This window comes from Coffea eugenioides, chromosome 11, assembly GCF_003713205.1.
Source record: "Coffea eugenioides isolate CCC68of chromosome 11, Ceug_1.0, whole genome shotgun sequence".
Classification (NCBI taxonomy): domain Eukaryota; kingdom Viridiplantae; phylum Streptophyta; class Magnoliopsida; order Gentianales; family Rubiaceae; genus Coffea; species Coffea eugenioides.
Genome location: NC_040045.1, coordinates 43,534,708 through 43,551,487, shown reverse-complemented (window position 1 = coordinate 43,551,487; position 16,780 = coordinate 43,534,708). Strand labels below are relative to the sequence as shown.

General features: G+C 36.2%; 3 protein-coding genes across 5 annotated transcripts; 2 read left to right on the top strand and 1 right to left on the bottom strand.

Annotated features, from left to right (window-relative positions):
• Window positions 1–4,539: 4,539 nt before the first annotated feature.
• Window positions 4,540–9,184, top strand: LOC113753910. 3 transcript variants are annotated; one of them, XM_027298184.1, is made up of 10 exons: window positions 4,540–4,938; window positions 5,507–5,598; window positions 5,911–6,018; window positions 6,108–6,190; window positions 6,496–6,629; window positions 7,293–7,342; window positions 7,484–7,576; window positions 7,743–7,834; window positions 8,332–8,438; window positions 8,884–9,184. In XM_027298184.1, exons 1-10 carry the CDS (start codon window positions 4,678–4,680, stop codon window positions 8,923–8,925), a joined length of 1,062 nt encoding a protein of 353 aa, XP_027153985.1. In that variant the 5' UTR covers window positions 4,540–4,677; the 3' UTR covers window positions 8,926–9,184. The 3 variants fall into 3 exon arrangements, with proteins under 3 accessions (XP_027153985.1, XP_027153988.1, XP_027153987.1); XM_027298187.1 differs by lacking the exon at window positions 5,507–5,598 and having other exon boundaries at window positions 4,540–4,918; window positions 5,925–6,018; XM_027298186.1 differs by lacking the exon at window positions 5,507–5,598 and having other exon boundaries at window positions 4,540–4,918; window positions 5,907–6,018.
• Window positions 9,185–13,124: 3,940 nt separating this feature from the next.
• On the top strand, window positions 13,125–14,722 carry LOC113752652 (putative NAC domain-containing protein 94). The gene is made up of 3 exons (XM_027296743.1): window positions 13,125–13,308; window positions 13,572–13,876; window positions 13,976–14,722. The coding sequence occupies exons 1-3, from the start codon at window positions 13,125–13,127 to the stop codon at window positions 14,720–14,722; spliced, it is 1,236 nt and encodes a 411-aa protein (XP_027152544.1).
• An 867-nt stretch (window positions 14,723–15,589) lies between these two features.
• Window positions 15,590–16,506, bottom strand: LOC113754319 (CDGSH iron-sulfur domain-containing protein NEET-like). Its single transcript, XM_027298702.1, has 2 exons — window positions 16,266–16,506; window positions 15,590–15,909 (listed from the first exon to the last, which is right to left on the bottom strand). The coding sequence occupies exons 1-2, from the start codon at window positions 16,463–16,465 to the stop codon at window positions 15,807–15,809; spliced, it is 303 nt and encodes a 100-aa protein (XP_027154503.1). The 5' UTR covers window positions 16,466–16,506; the 3' UTR covers window positions 15,590–15,806.
• Between the last annotated feature and the right edge of the window lie 274 nt (window positions 16,507–16,780).

Here is a 16,780-nt window from a genome sequence, read left to right as displayed (position 1 = left end):
TTATAGGATATTGATGCGGTGTGGGGGCCGAGAGCATCTACAAGTAGAATATATGTGTTGTGGTTAGGGTTACAAACGAATCGACTCGCGAATCGTTCGAGTCAAGTTCGACTCGAGTTCGATCAAACTCGATCTCGAGTTGGCTCGAGTCGAAATCAATCTCGAACTCACGAGCGGGGTATATATATATATATATTTTTTATTTTAATAGTAAAATTACATATATATTCTTAATATTATATTATTTATTAAGAACAAATATTGTTTATTTATTTTTAAAAAATAAAATAATTATTTTTTATTTTTTTCGAACTCGAGCTTTAAATTGTCGGCTCCTCGAGTTCGAGTTCACTAAAATTAAGTCAAGACTTGGCTCGATTAGATCAAAACTCGACTCGCCTCATTTGCAACCCTAGTTGTGATGTTGAGAGCATATATATATATATATATATATATAGAAGAAATTCATAGTCTTGATTAGCTCCATAACCTTACGTTATAGATCCAGCTAGTTAAGTCATCATTATTCATGTGTTTAGGATAAGTTTGCTCAGGATACATTCGAAATACGGTCAATCTTTTTCTCTTTGTTACTTTTTTTTCTTTGAAAATAAACATGCTAAACTCTCTATTTAGAAGCAGGGTCTTCTTTCTAAACTTGTTTTGAGTCCAAAAAAACACAAACAAACGGATTTCTTTAACAGTATCATATTGCTTCTGCTATTGTCATTTCAACCAAAATTCTCTCCTCCTGTTTTTCTCTTTCTTTCTATTTTGGGGAGAAAAGATAAGGTTACTGAAAGATGGGTAGCTTTCACCATCATCTCAATGTCTGATTGACTTTTATCTGTGTTATCGTACAACATGAAATACCAGCTTGATAAAAAATTGTTCAGAAGAGAAGTAGATGAACAACCAAAGAAATTTAGTAAACATTACTAGTATATGATATGGGTACAAGGAGTGAACAAGGACGGAGAGGACCGACATGAGCGACAACTTCTGGTCTCGTAAAAGAATCAACAAGGTACCCAAAAAAAAAGAGTTAAATACAAAAAAAACCCATGTGGTTAACCTAATTTACCAAAAAGTCCTTTATGATTTCAAATCAACATTTCGATTCTTCATGATTTGAACTAATTTGAAACAGCAACGGAAATCATCAAAACTAACGGACGTGGATGAAATGACACAGTTACCCTAATATATATAAGCACTAAAAGACCTTTTAACGACCATCCTATTAAGCAAAGCTTACGGAAAAACTTCTTGTGGTTAAGTCAACCTACAAAAAAACCTCTTATGGTTACATATTGCTTTTATTTACTTATTTTGTATATAGGAATAAGGTAAGTTGTATTTGGAAGTTTTTGTTTATTTATTTTATGTATAGAAATAAGAAGAGTTGTATTTAAGAGTTTTGGGTTGTTTTTGAAAATTTTATGAAGCAAAGTAGCATTTGGTAGAGTTTATGGCTTAATGTGATAGAGTACCCAATGTAAATTGGTGCATTTTGAAGTCATGTTCTCCTTGCACTTTGTTGGTCTCTCTACAGCTAATCATTACACTTCATTGCATAATATACTGGAAACTTTTTGTTGAGAATGCTGCCTCAGTAGATTGTTAGGAGCTGAAGAGTAAACTACTTAGTTTTTTAGTTTTAGTCACCAATTGAGCTATATTTGAAGTTTATTGCAAACACCTTTATGATTTCAGACAATTGTAGGAGCCAACCAGGGCAGATGGTTGGAGTACGTAATCATAATTTTCTTTGACCATTGACAATATTATTAGAGTGATAACACCATGGCTCAGACGGTAGACCTGTCTTCATAGATCCAATGATCCAAATTGTGTCACATCACAAGATGAAATAGTGTGGTACAATCTGGGCCATTGGATCTTTGAACAATCCGGGTCTACCCAAGTCTAGGCCATTGTGGATACATATAAAATGAACGGGATTTTAGACATTAGCTTTGCATATCTGCCACTAAAAAGGGTTCTTTCAGTGACAAATCACCATACTCATCTACTGAAATCAAGAAAGAGAAACAGATTACCCAAGGTCTTAACTTCACCCATTCTTTTTAGCACAAATGATCTGCAAGTGGCTGTGGTATTAGGCCTAGAACAAATTTACACATCCACAATTTTACACACGCACATTAGTTACAAATAGATTTGAACAACTAAAATAATTTTTGCTAATTTTTATTAAAAAAATTTGTTCAAATCATGAGGTATTAGAGCTAATTTTTTGCTAATTTTCTATATGTTCGTTTAACCTCAAGGAGCCTTCTTATATTTTACCCAAAAGAAAAAAAAAAAGTCTACAAGGAAGTTTATCATACAAATATGATAATTGCAGACAACTAGGGTTGTCGAATTAACTACTACTACTATAGTAAACTTGTTATTATTCGGCAAGTGGCATGATTTCCTGAACATGCATGCACATGCATTAATTTGGACAGAGAAAGGAACAAGCCAGTTTAATGAAAAGTCAGACCAAACCCCCCACCCATTCTGTTCGAAACTTGAAAGCAATCAGGTCACGTGGCTTCCTCCCTAGTAACGCCGTGACCCTGTTATATTATATAAATAATAATAAGTACTATTTTCTTTTGCTTTTGATATTGATGAAATGCTCAATCATAATTCACCACCACAAGAAAATGGTACATGTATATCTCTCCCACCGACTGTGTGTGCCTAGCTAGTACCCCACTTCTTCTACCTTCTTTATTTTAAGTATCCGGAGCAATGTATATTATATTACTATTTCGTGTGCATTACAATTTGGAAATGCTTCCACATTCCCAAATAATGGTGGGGTTAATTATATACCCTCCCTATTATTGCTTTTCATATAGTACAGAACTGGAATGACATATATATAATTTGAAAGCTCCCGCTTCATTAAATCCTAATGGGACTTTTCTTTTTTTCTTTTTCCTTGTCAAATAATTGAGTAGGCAAGAGGGAGATCATTCCCACGTACGGTCTTACTTAAACTGGATGGAATTCATTTTCAATTATTCCTGAACGCGTTTTAATTGGGTCAACCTACCTACCGACCCTCGCATTCAACTCAATTTTGCAACGCTTTTCCCCGTCGTCGGGGCCAGGCTGAGGCAGATAGTAATGGGTCTAAGAATCGATACCTTCTCTCAAATTTCGTCATCATCAATTATATATTATTTAAAACGTGTATCCAGCATCCATCCATCCATCCATCCATCCATCCATCCATCCAGGCATAGTTCAAATTTCTGAACCTTCATGCACTCGTCTTGAAGCTGTTGGGCATGTAGTTTTCTCTAAGTACTAAACCCTTTTCAACTAGTAGTAGTATCATTTGTCCACCCTGAGATTAAGTTCATATTCTCGAAATCTGAATTAGCCAAGTGTTTTTTATGGTGGGATAAAAATCGTCCAAATTCTACTAATTTGTAACGATTCGATTGGGAGATATTAATGGGGCTAACCAGTAATGTAAGTGCGCCTTAAGAGATACTACTAATAGGAGATTAAAGCGTCAGGTGATTTGGCTACCATATCCATATGGCACTTACGTGCCTTATTATGGGTGATAGGTTAGAAGTTCACGCCTTACTTCACGTACTTGTCACTCGTGTAGCTTCTTTAGTATTTAGATTCAGCATTAGTGTGTAATATAAAACCATCTGAAGCCGATTAAGAGTGATCTCCCTATCACATTGCATCAATATTTATGTGTGTCTATATATATATATATAGGCCTTTGGTCCATGTGGGTTGTACTTGTTTATTTATATTACACGATTTTAAATTCTAATTTTTTTTTGGATGTAAGCTTTTTTTGTTTTGTTTTGATATACTCATTTAGATTTGAATTTTTTTTAATAGTGTAAAAAAAGCCAAAATCTAGAATGTACTTTTATAATTGCTACGATTGAAAGATGAACCAAATTATTCGATACTCGAATCGGGTTTGGTTTGGTAAAAATTCATTAAAATTTGGTTCGTCAACTTTGAACAGCGTTTTATGTTCAGTAGCATTCAAACTTATAACAAATTCATTCAAATATGGTTAGACAAATAGATAAGTTGAACAAAATTTCAAACTCGTTAAAATAATCAAACAAACTTGAACACGGTAATGTTCAGCTTGGTTAGACTTGTTTATACTCCTAATGGCCACTTTTCACAATTAGCTTTTTCAAAATTTAGCCACAAATATTTACTCTATAATTACGGCATATAATACGGTTATAGTTCCCAAAATAAAATCTGAAAATCTGCTTGAATCGAGTACAATTCCGCTCCATCACTATTGGAGTAATAAGAAGTCCATATTCCCCAAAATAAGAAGTGAAAATCTGCTTGAACCCAGTACAATTCTGGTCCATTTGCATTGGGCTGGAGTAATAAGAAGTCCATCGTCATCGGCCTGGCACTAGGTGGGCTTCAGGGGTTTCGATCAGGTGCTTGTAAGTTGCAATTAATTTTTATTGATTACAAAAGAAAAGAAAAATAACAGAATAAAATGCCTAAGCTATGCTTATCCTCGGTTCCAAGAATTAGCCACTCGAGAGTCAACTCAGCTGGGGAAGAATTCATCAAATTCTGATTCAGCTGCTCGATTGAACCTTCCCATCCGTCCAAAGACTGAAACTTGCAAAGCTGCTGAAAATGTCCTCCACTTCCGCGCTACTTATACTATCTCTTCCCTTAAAACTCTGCAATGGAAGTAGTAATCATGATTCATCTAAACACCTACCTCTCCCTTTTTCCGGTGATCATATTCGCAGTCTTGCTGGTTCTTATACTCTTCGCCAATTGAACCAACTTCCCAGTTCGCTCAGTTTCAGGGCCCCTTCAGCTTCAAGCCCTGTTCACCGTTCACGGCGACGTTGCATCTGCTTTTACTCCGGTAAAGAATCAGAGCAGAAAGTAAGATTGCTTTACTGACTTGATGACTAAAGAATAGTTGTACTGCTGATTGAATTTTTGTTTTCTCCGTAACTAAATGGTGGGTTTTACTTTTAACATTGCTGCCAATCTCCTGTAGTAAAAAAGATTAGACTTTTATTTGGGTATTTTGGTCTTCTGTAGTGTGTTTTTCGGCATTTTGGAACCTATACTTGGGAATTTTAGGAACCCTATACTTGGGAATTTTAGGATAATTTGAGAAAGTTAGATGTAGGTGTATGAATTCTGACTGGATTTGTTTCTTCGAACAATCCAGCAACAAGTTTTACGCTTCAGTTCTCTACTATTTTATTTCCCTTCCTTTTACACTTTTCAAAGTAAGAGATGTGGAGACGGGTGGGGAATTTGAAAATCAAATCCTGTTCAGGGAGAAAGGCCCTTGATTACTGGACTACCATATTTTAAAAAACTAGCGTAACGATCTAGATTAGAAATTAACATTTTCTGTAACAACGTAGAAAAGGTTTTGATAGATGATATGCATAATGGGCTTCTAAAAGATTGAGGTGATGTGCATAATGGTCTTCAGGGAGATGGATTGGACTCGCCAATACTAAGGCGGTGGGATGTGCCTTGGAAATGGCAGACAGTTTCTTTGACCTCACTGGCTTGCGGATTGAGGTGCCTTTTGAATGTTTACTACTATTATTATGCTGAACTTGAGTTTTGTAATGTTTAGATTTTTGTTTAATAATTCCTCCTACAGAGTTATACCTTTAAGACTAGAATTGAATAGCTTCTTGTTTGGGTTTTTAACTTTCATTTTTCCCCAATGTGCTTGATTATCATTAGAGGCAATGCTGCAATTATTTCTTGGCGTAACATTGCATACAAATGAGAAGGCCATGTCCTTGGATGTTCTATTTTTCTCTTGGTGGAGCTGCTCATGATTAGTCACTGATGTTTGAAGATTACTGATTATTTCTTAGGCAGTTTTGTTTTGACAGGACTAATTGAAACAGCAGCAATACCATATTTGGGAGTCCAAATCAGAGAATTGAGTTTAGATGAGAAGGCAGAAATATTGTTCCTTGACCAAGCGTATGTATTTCTGTGCCAGTAATAAATGCAATTATTTCATACTTGAGGTGTTCATTTTAGTTTAATCCGCTAATTTGTCGTGTTTGTAGCATTACCACTGCAGCTGTGCTTGCAGTGCTTTATGGAATTACCAGCTCATTTGGACCACTTCCCGAGGATGTATTTCGTTATGGTAATGCTTACTTTATGAAGTATATCTTGCTGCATGAGAATTTTTTTTTTTTAAGAATTTTCTTGGAGATTTTACAGCTATCTTTAATGTTGAAAGTACTTATATATCACTCTTGAATAAAAAAGCATCTCCGGTCTTTGTAATATGAATGGCAGGTTTATTTGCATGGGTAGAAATTGCATTTAATATGTGTTTGCTTTTTGCTGTTCTTGAAGTCCAGCAGTTAAGCACATCTTGGTGGAGTTTGTTCTTGCAATGAGTTCTAAAATTGATGAAAATGTATGATATGTTGGACTCTTTTTCAGATATTAGAGAACCTTTCAATCTTCAGAAAGGGTGGATAGTATGGGCGGGTATTGGTCTTGTTGGAGCTCTAGCTGCCATTGCACTAACGGGTGTTGCAGTATCCTTCTTTAGTGGTGAGACCCCACAAAGAGAGGTGAGATTCCAACTTGCACTGTTTTTCAGTTTTGCTGACTAGTTTATACATGAATACAACTAAAAATGCAAAATTTCCAGGGAAATAATATTATTTGGACTTGTATCCTCCTTTTTGCCATTACCTGAGAACATAGATTAAAAAGAGAGGCTGAAAAAAAAGAGAAAAAAAGGATAAATCAGAAAAGGGGAAAAAGGACCTTTTGAGGTACATTGAATGCAACTTATAAGTTTTTCTTTTATGATGTGAACTTGTTTATTAGGTGGTTCATATGTTAGCAAGGAGTAAATTCCATTCATGAGAAGCACATGCTCTATTCTGCCCATTAAGAACCACTGCCTAAAATTGTTTTCCGCAGATATTATTGATATGTGTTGAGCAAGTAGGTGATGATTTTGAGTGGGCTACCTTGTAAAATTTTTTTCTCTGTCTCACACAGCAGGCCGCTTGGAAAATTTTCTAGAATTTGTAGTAAAGCAACATAGGCATTCTGTGTGTGTTCCTCTTTTACTTAACCATTCATGTCATATAAACCTTTCCATTTTGAGAGAATAATTTCTTTTTATTACTAATCAGGAATTTCATCTAGACCACTAGTCAACCTGTGATTAATTTTTATCTACTCCGTTCATCTCTCTCATCCCACCCGTTTTTTATTGTCAGACCGACGCTCTTGTTCGCTTGCTTCCGTTGATTGGATCCTCAAGTATCAGGTACTTCCAGGAAAAAGATTTACTGCTGCATCTTTAAGATTTTACCAAGAGGATTCTTGTATGTGGACTTTGCACTTTTTAGATGTGATCATTTCGCAAGATCAAAGGTGCAAATGAAAGAGTTCTTTGTTTAAAATGCAGCACTGCTTGCCTTGTGGGAATCACCGGTATCCTTGCTCCACTTCTTGAGGAGACTGTTTTTAGAGGGTTTTTCATGGTGGCTCTGACCAAATGGTATGCCTACTTCAACTTTTCCCTCGTAAAAATGGGTTGTCGCTAAATTGATTCAAGTGCTTGGGGACTAAACCTAATGATAAGTCCATGCTTAAATAAGAACTTTTCTAGTCCATGCATCGAAGTGTCAAAATCCACCCTCATGCTTTATTGCATTTCCGTGCAGGTTGCCTACACCACTTTCCATCGTTGTTAGTGCTGCTGTATTTGCAATTGCACATCTCACCCCTGGAGAATTTCCTCAGCTGTTTGTACTTGGTACACTGCTTATAGACAATAAACTATGGATTGAAGAGTAGGAAAACCTCCCCCTTTCATCCCCAATATAATTACTAAAAGAAAAACTAACTAAAATGGGAAGAAAGGCTTCTATGTGCAGAGCACAAAATAATCGACCTGGAAATCATGGAAACTTTGATGGAGTCTTATCAGAACCCTACCTTTTAAACGTTGAAAATGTGTATCTGTTGGCAATGAAAATTGCAATTGTTGGGAAAGTGCACAAAGGCGATATCAGTGCTAAATCCTCCCATCTCTTGTTAATGTTTTCTCAGTTTTTCCTTGAATTGCTTCATGGAGATAATAGAACTGTTGGACCTTCTGATGTGAAATGAACTAACAAGTTTATTAAACCCAGAAATACAAAATAAATGAAAAGGAAGAGTCTACTTTTGGTTGAAAACACTGGACTAGAGTTTGTATTGCTGCATAGCCATTCCATTCTGGATTTGGACTAACAGAGACTATATATGTAGGTATTGCTTTGGGATTATCTTATGCTCAAACACGCAACCTTCTAACACCTATAACAATTCATGCTCTTTGGAACTCTGGAGTTATCTTACTGCTCACCTTCCTTGAGGTAAATAACATTCCAAAGCTTGTTATTTGAATCTACTTTTGCATTTGTATCTGAATGAGGTGATATATCTTGTGAGGTATTTTTGTTTGTGTACGTTATTTTGCGTGTTTTGGTAGAGTTCGACCTTGAAAACCGTGTATCGTTGCAAATTCCATGTTGTGCTTCTACTATTATATGTTATGTGTCATACTGTTGGGATTTTTGTCTAAATCTCTGCTACCATCCTAGAATATGGTAAAGACATATGCTCTGCTTGTAAAGAAGCTTCATTAGCCAATCCCACGATCAGTTATCTCCTTCTTGTGTTAATCTTTAAGAGGGCATATCTAATATCATACTGTTGTTCTTGCCTTTTGTTTTTCCTTGACGATTATTGCCCTTTTTTTATTTTTTTTAATCAGAAAAATATGTGATGAAGGGTTAACCCTGGCTAATTTTTCTGTAGCTTCAAGGATATGACATCAGAGAGATGATACAAGCATCTTGATGATTCAGTTATTCTGTCAACAACGAGATAGTATGTGCAAGTTGGAAAAGGCAGTTTTTGTTATTTGACATGATTACTTGTAATTGTTTGTACGATCACAGGAAATGATCATTGAAAGCCTAGGCATGAATGTAAAGTTGATTATTGTGCCATAAGCAGTCTATAGCTATTATGTATTCAAAGAATTGCTCAAGCAGATCTTTTGTTACTTCTAAACTTTTGATGTTTTGTTTGTAAAGAAAGGTATTCTCTTTAAAAATTTTCTCGTTAGGACATAGGCTTAGGCAAGATTTACCGTGTCCATGAACAGTGCTTTCAAAGAGAACGAAAAAGGGACCCCAAAAAAATGAAGAGAGAAAAAAATGCAGGCTACCAACAGCAGGCAGGGCAAGCCTGCGTTGTGAAAATTCTAAGACAACAGGGTAAACGCAAGTTTTTGAGAATTTCTCGTTCTAGGCTAGGGTTGTTCATGCCTTAGCTGGGATTTGCCAAGGGGTTTGCAACAAGAGGAAAGCACTCAGAAAATATGAAAAGTGAATATGGAAGCCATTTTTCTTTAATTGTAAACTATTGAATATGTTGTGGTTGTGACATGAAGGATTTGCATGTACTGAGAAATGATTATATAGTGTACGGTTATGTTATGATTCGGTTTTTCCTTTGATCATTTTCTCTGTTATCATAAACTAGCTGTAGCAAAAAACAATGAGCAATTTTGTTGGGTTCCAGTTCTATCTTTTTTCTTTCTTTAAGAGAAGAACGGGTATGAATGGGTATAATTCTTCTTTCGTTGTGCCTAAGCTGGGTTTAGTTATTCTCCCAAAAAAAAAAAAAAAAGGAGTTGGGCATAGTTCTTCTGAAGGCTTTTGGTAAAAGAAAGAACTGTCAAAATAACCACAAAGTCAGTGCTCATGACCTTCAGTTGAGTTCACGGACGGTATAATCTATGGCACTTTTATCACGCAATAGTAGGGATATTTCACGTAGTAATTATTAGTATTTCATGATAAACGCTCCAAATCTGAAAAATCTATTAGAATTGTTCTCATACTGTTTATGATCCATCAATAGAAAACTGGACTTGGTAGGGTGAAGTGGCTATGAATAATGTAAATGAGCTAAATGGTGTAAATTAAGGCCTTTTTTCTTTCTGCAACATACAGACATAACTAAATTAAAGAAGTGTTTTTTTTTATTACAGATGAGGTTCGAACTTTCGATTTATAGTTTAAAGGGGCCTTTTTCTATGACCACTGAACCAAAATTGAGTAGTTGTGTAAATAAAGCCTGGGATGCCTGAATTTGAAGAGTTCGACACATTCTATTTAAAATGGTTGCACGTTTGGGAAGCAAACCCAAGGTCAAAGACAGACAAAAAGGGGTTTCAAACGAGGGGCTTGGATTGTGGGTTGGGTGTGAGGGTTCATTTTCACTAAATTTGAAGTCTCTAACTCCAAGTTTGGCATTTGACTCTGCGAACATCATCCCCATTTAATAGTTGGTACTCTATTTGCCATCCACTCTGAAGACAAGGTGAGCAAACTTTAGTACGAGAAATTGATTTAAATATGGAAACTTTGAGGAATTTTACAAGATAGATTCAAAACTCGTACAGTAGCCCATAATGTGAAGTTTGCATTATTTTCTTTGCATTTCTAGAAGCAAGAAATTGTGGAAATCCAAGCTGTGGGTTTTCTCCAATAGCCCCAAAATCGAAGGAAATTGACTCCTTGCCGTCAACCCATGAGCCAAAAGGCAAAAAAATCAACCACTCCACTTCTGAATTCTATAAATTCCCTCACAGGTCCATTCCAGCTCTATATACATGCAAATTATGAATACTCTAATACTGTACTGTTTGGGTTTGAGTGGTTCAAGGATAGTGATCGAGGCGGGCTGTTTCACTTGAAATTATGGCATCCTTTAAGGAAGATTAACTGATTCTTGAGGAAGTGCTGCTCTCACTGAGCAAGAGTTAGGAGTATATATATATATATATATTTCTTATAAGACAAGTGCTGGATTTCAACTTTTTCTCTCTTTTTCTTTCCCCATTATAATGAGAAATCTTATGAACTATGACTCCTATTATTGTTTTTATCCGTTTTTCCCCATTATTTTACTCGATCCCTGATCTACATTGGTACAAATGGTGGAAAAAAAAGGAGTTGGGATGGTCTGCAAACAGCCATGTTCTAAGACGGTTGCCATGTTTGTAAAGCTTGAAACATCAAAAGATTAAGGAAAATAAAAGGGGCTGGTTAAGAGAAAAGAAAGCCTCTAACCTTCAGCCTGCTACTCCATCCAAAAGATCAAAATCTTTTGCTCTTTCAAATGACCTCAGATCCAGAAAGATCAGGACATTAACAAGAGAAAAGAAAAAAGCTAGTTTGGATTATTTAAGTTACCTTTTTTATGTACCATCGAATCTTTTTCCATCCCTTTGGTATATATACTGTTTCGCTGCCATTGATTTTTTTTTTTTTTTGGCTACCATTAATGTCTTACTAATGTACTTGTATTTATTGTCACTCCTTCACCTGAATCAAAGATTCCTCACTTTTTTTTAAAAAAAAATTCTGGAAATAGAAATCCCGTCCAATCAAAGGCAAAGATTAATGATAAGCATGAAATAATGCTACACTCAATATTTTTAAAAGAGAGGAAAGAAATCAAACAGATTGGAAGAATGAGGCGGATTACAACAAACATGTACGGAAAAACAATGAAAACTAAGAAATGATGGCCACTGAGATTGAAAACTAAATTAACTATTCTAGGAGTCTTGAATTAATATAGTTGGAGCATTGAAAATGCAGGCCGCGCTAGGTCATAAGCGAGAAAAGTTTCGAATTTTTTTAGCATTGTAAGAGACTGAAAAGATTGCTAGAGAAAATGACAAGCAGGATTTTGGACAAACTCTAACCAATCCACATTTCAAAGAATTAGCTCATAAAATTAGGGTCAAAACTGTCAAAAAGGTAGAGTTAGAACATCTTAGTCGTCAGTCAACTTTCTTTGAGCAAAATTTGGCCTCTGAAATGAAAGATATGGAGCCCATGAAGGTCAAAGGATAGTTAACTGATGAACAAGGTTTTCAGGATTGATGGTCCCTTCTAATAGGACCATAGTATAGTATACCCTCTGGACTTTAAGATACGTCCAAGCTATAGCATCTTCTTAATTTATTTGTCTAATTTAGATACATGATATATTCAATAATCTCTGACAAGTCAGTGGAATAGAAGCTCTGGGAATGGAATAGAAATGGGATTTTTGGATCTTGAGAAACTGAAGACTCTGAAATAAACTTTGAGGGAGGAGTAGTCAAAGGAATTTGGCAGCTGAATATAATTTTGAGCTTCTGCTTTGGGAGTTGCTTTTTGGTCCATATCCAAATAACAATTCAAACCAAGTTAAATAAAAAAACTCACTACATTTGGAAGTTTGCATTTTCATCATACGTACTAATTACTTTAAAATTTTCATCAACCGAATAGAATATATTAAAAATGACAGTGAACTTCCAATCCCCATAACGGCTGATATGGTAGTTCTTGAGATTCCTCAATTTGGAGTAAATAAAACACAATAGCTTTCAATAAGGCCATGAGGTAGTAAGATAAGAGTCATTGCTAGGATCCCATTTTTCTTTAGGGTTTCTTGGTAGGTGTTATTATGAACTTGGCCAAAGTTTCCTTCCTTCTCAGATATAGTACCGATCCTCGTAAGAAAACAAGCCCTTTAAAGTCACCAGAAAAGTCGGCTGATACTTCGGGGGCAGACCCTTCTTCAGGAAGCATATAATGACTTCAAACTGAGACAACAGCCTTACAAACTCAGCCTCTTCTTTGTGTTTATCTGTTTGGAGCGTCTGGACTGCATGCTAGCTTTAAGTTACTTATATGTTTCATTTTATAGGGTGTTTATTTCACACTAAGGCACTAGAGTTACAAACAACTGACTGTAAGAGAATTTAGTGGAGTTTTCTTAAAGATTTTTACATTGAAGAGTTAGTTACTTAGCTTGGTTTAAAGATCTGCTGTAAGTTTTGAAACATATAACTGCTTTCTTGTGGTTGCAAGAAACTATAAGTTCTAAGCTTCGCGCTTGATAATCTGGAATTATTATTAGTTCCCTATTGAGAACACTGAAATTAAGGAGTAAGCTTGTGATTCACGTTAAGGAGAAGAAAAGGCATGGATGAGAGAAATGATAGTAGTGAAAAGTTGGATGAAGTGATGTTGCCAGGGTTCAGGTTTCATCCAACAGATGAAGAACTTGTAGGGTTTTATCTAAGAAGGAAGATACAGCAGCGACCTCTTTCCATTGAACTTATCAAGCAACTTGACATCTATAAATATGATCCATGGGATCTTCCAAGTAAGAAACATCTATCCTTCTCTCTATTGTATGTAAATTTCACTACTATCTTCATATGGACCTTCATTCTTCATATAAGAAAACTTTGAGTATACTTCAGTTGCTTGTTTATAGATCTATACTGTGACATTTTTTCTGTTTCAAGAACCTAGAGGGCTGATCTTGCGTGTTCCTTAGTTTTTTTCCCTCTGAAAATGTTATGCTACGAATTCATACAAGAACTAACCGAGTGTTTGTGCTCTTATAATTTCTTTTGCGAGCAGAGTTAGCAACAACTGGAGAAAAAGAATGGTATTTTTATTGTCCAAGGGACCGAAAATATAGAAACAGTGCACGGCCGAATAGAGTAACTGGAGCTGGATTCTGGAAGGCGACGGGCACTGACAGGCCTATCTACTCCTCTGAAGGTTCCAAGTGCATTGGCCTAAAGAAATCCCTAGTTTTCTACAGGGGTAGAGCTGCAAAAGGGATAAAGACTGACTGGATGATGCATGAGTTTAGGTTACCTTCACTTAGTGACACAGGACCATCCAAGAGATACATGGACAAGAATAATATTCCAGCTAATGTAATGTACATCGTACTTTTCTAGATTTCACAGTTTCTAAGATTTTTTTTTCCCAATAATGTGATGCTCATGTCTTACTGGTTGATTTGGAATCTTCAGGACGCATGGGCAATTTGCAGGATATTCAAGAAAGCAAACTCAAATGCGCAAAGGGCTCTTTCTCATTCTTGGATCTCTCCTGTACCTCAAACAACTCCTACTACTATAACATCTGACTTTCTAACTCAAAATGTTTACGGTACTAGCAATTTCAGCTCAAGTAACATGTCATTAACAACCAAAACAAGTTCAGTAATCCAGTTTGGAGATAGTAACAGTGATTTACAACAATCATCAATTGCTAGTACTTTTTCTCCACTAGATACTTCTCCCTATAAATCCATCGTCAACCAAATGAGCAGCAACATTGAACCATCTCAGATTTCTGTTTCAAAATGTGTCCCTCCGACCTCCACATTTCCAACCATCCCAATCCCAACATCTGAACCCTTAAAATACACTATTGACGCTTCTTCCTTGCTACTAAACATGTCCTCCTCCATGTTTGGCGATTTTGATGATAAAGTGTCACAAGATCAGTACTTCCACAACTTCTCAATCACAGTGCCTGATCAGGTTACTAGAAGAAATGCTAATCATGATGATCAAGAGGAGACAGCATTGGTGAATGATCCCAATGTAGCACAAAGGGATCAACTCTGGGGGACGATGCAATCCGTTGGATATCCCTTCAACTTCCCGTTGAATATGGGAGATGCATGGAAGTCGAACTTGTTCTGGGATTCTTCACCTTGCCCTAGTAGTGATATGTCCACTAATTTTTCGACCAACAAGTGTTATACTTAATCCACATACGAATGATGAACTCATTTTTACCCAATTTAGTTTGTGAACAACTCAAGTAGTGATAATATTTTACTCTAAAAGATTTAGTACTCAGTTGCTTTTATTTTTCTCATTGTTTTTCATCATATTTTCCTTTTTTCGGAGTAAGCAATTTGTTAGCTACATATAGAGTCTAAAAAAAGTTGATGTAGGGGAAGCAAGCAACGTGTTCATCACTAATCAAGAGTTGTGTTCTAAATTACTCCATATCTTGGGACCAGAAAGATATATCTTGTTTAAAATTCACTCCAAAGCTCTATACATGTATGTTTTTATTGCAAGTTTTCCTGCAGCAGCTCTGAGCCCGTGGGTGGATGGGAGTTTTTGAAGTTTTTATAATAAAATAAAATATAGTAGCAAAATAATAATGTGACGTATTTGAGATAAAAAAATAAATAAAATAAAATATATAGGAGCAAGTATGGTAGGTAAGTATAGGTTTGTATGGCATTGTATGCCTCCATGTTTATGTGTAGAGAAGTGATTCTCAAATTCAACTTCGCATTCCGATAGAAAAGATTGTGGTCTTGAGTAATGCGAAAATGCGTCTACATAGCTAAACTTTGACACTACCACGCTGTAATATAGTAGAAACTTTGGGAGAACTGCACAAATAGTCCCTCATATATTGCAAATGTGAAAATTTAGTCCCTCAGATCGAAAATGATCAATTTTAGTCCTTATCAAATAAAAAAGGATCAATTTGAGTCCCTTTTCACTTTTCCGACTGATTTTTACCCGGAATATCTCACGCGCACACCACGTGGCCAACTTTTCAAGGGTAAAAATGCCAAACCATTTATCTGTTGACCAAAACCAAAATGTAAAGGACCAAAACCACTTTTCTGGTTCTGATTGAACTAGTTGAAATCAGAAGGAATTTCCACTACAGGAGTAGAAAACTATCACTTTATTACAACTCCAGATAGAGATCATCATATTGCATTAAGAACATACAAGGATTTCCCCATCAGAACACGATATACTATGCTGCACCAAGTTTGGAATATTCAAGAATGTATAATAGTGCTATATCATTTACTAGTCACTGCTTCTTCACTAGCAGAGGCCCAACATTGTCTCCAGTAGCCTTATTGTGCTTCACATGGCTTCCATCGCATAAAGGGAAAGTCCCAGACCGCCAACACCTGCTCCAACAAGTCAACCAATCCGTCACCGCTCAAAAGAATGTTTACTTTTACTGTGTCATCAAAAACCCCTGGCTATGGCCTGAATTCGCACTTAACATAATTAAATGTTAGGCATTCACGCTAAAATTGACTTCTATCAGTGTTTTAGGCTTAATACCTAGAGGGTAGTGTCTGAATACAAAGGCCTGTTAAGTTCATATTTTACTTTGAGCAAAGAATGAATCTACAAGGCTTCCAGACAGATTAATTCCCAAAACAAGGGAAAAAGAAAACATGTTTCCCTTCCATGATCCAACAAGGTAATCAGAAAAGTTGGAAGTGATCAAGTACGCAAGAGATGGTAAATGAAAAACCTGCAGTAAGCAGTGAGAGGCTTGTTCAGTTCGGCGATAACAACAGAGTCCACCACTTTGTCTTCGGTCTTCCTGATACCTGGGTTTATGGCTTCAGCCCTCACCACCACCGTTCTCCTCAGCTTCTCTGAAGCAGAAAATGGAGGCCTGCCGTATGAGAATCCAGCAGGAGCTACGCTTGCACTAGCCATGGACGCCATAGCTACGCAGAGCTTTTCTTCTTCTTCCTTATCTCAATTTTAGTCCTTACCAAATTAATGTTTCCAAAGCGCACTTTTCTTGGGGAGCCTTGGATGGTTGGTCAACTTTGGCTTGTTGTGCGCGTGAGATAAGAATGGTCTCTCCTTCCATTTTCGATTCTCACATTTGCACAGTTCTTAAGCTTTGTTGATATTGGGTTTAATTTCCATTTTTATTTTTAGACTGGGCCAACAAAAGCCCATTGGAGCCACTCTTCAGCCGAGCCTCCTGATATCCACCTATTACGCATTTCGGGTTTTTTTTTTTTGGATGGT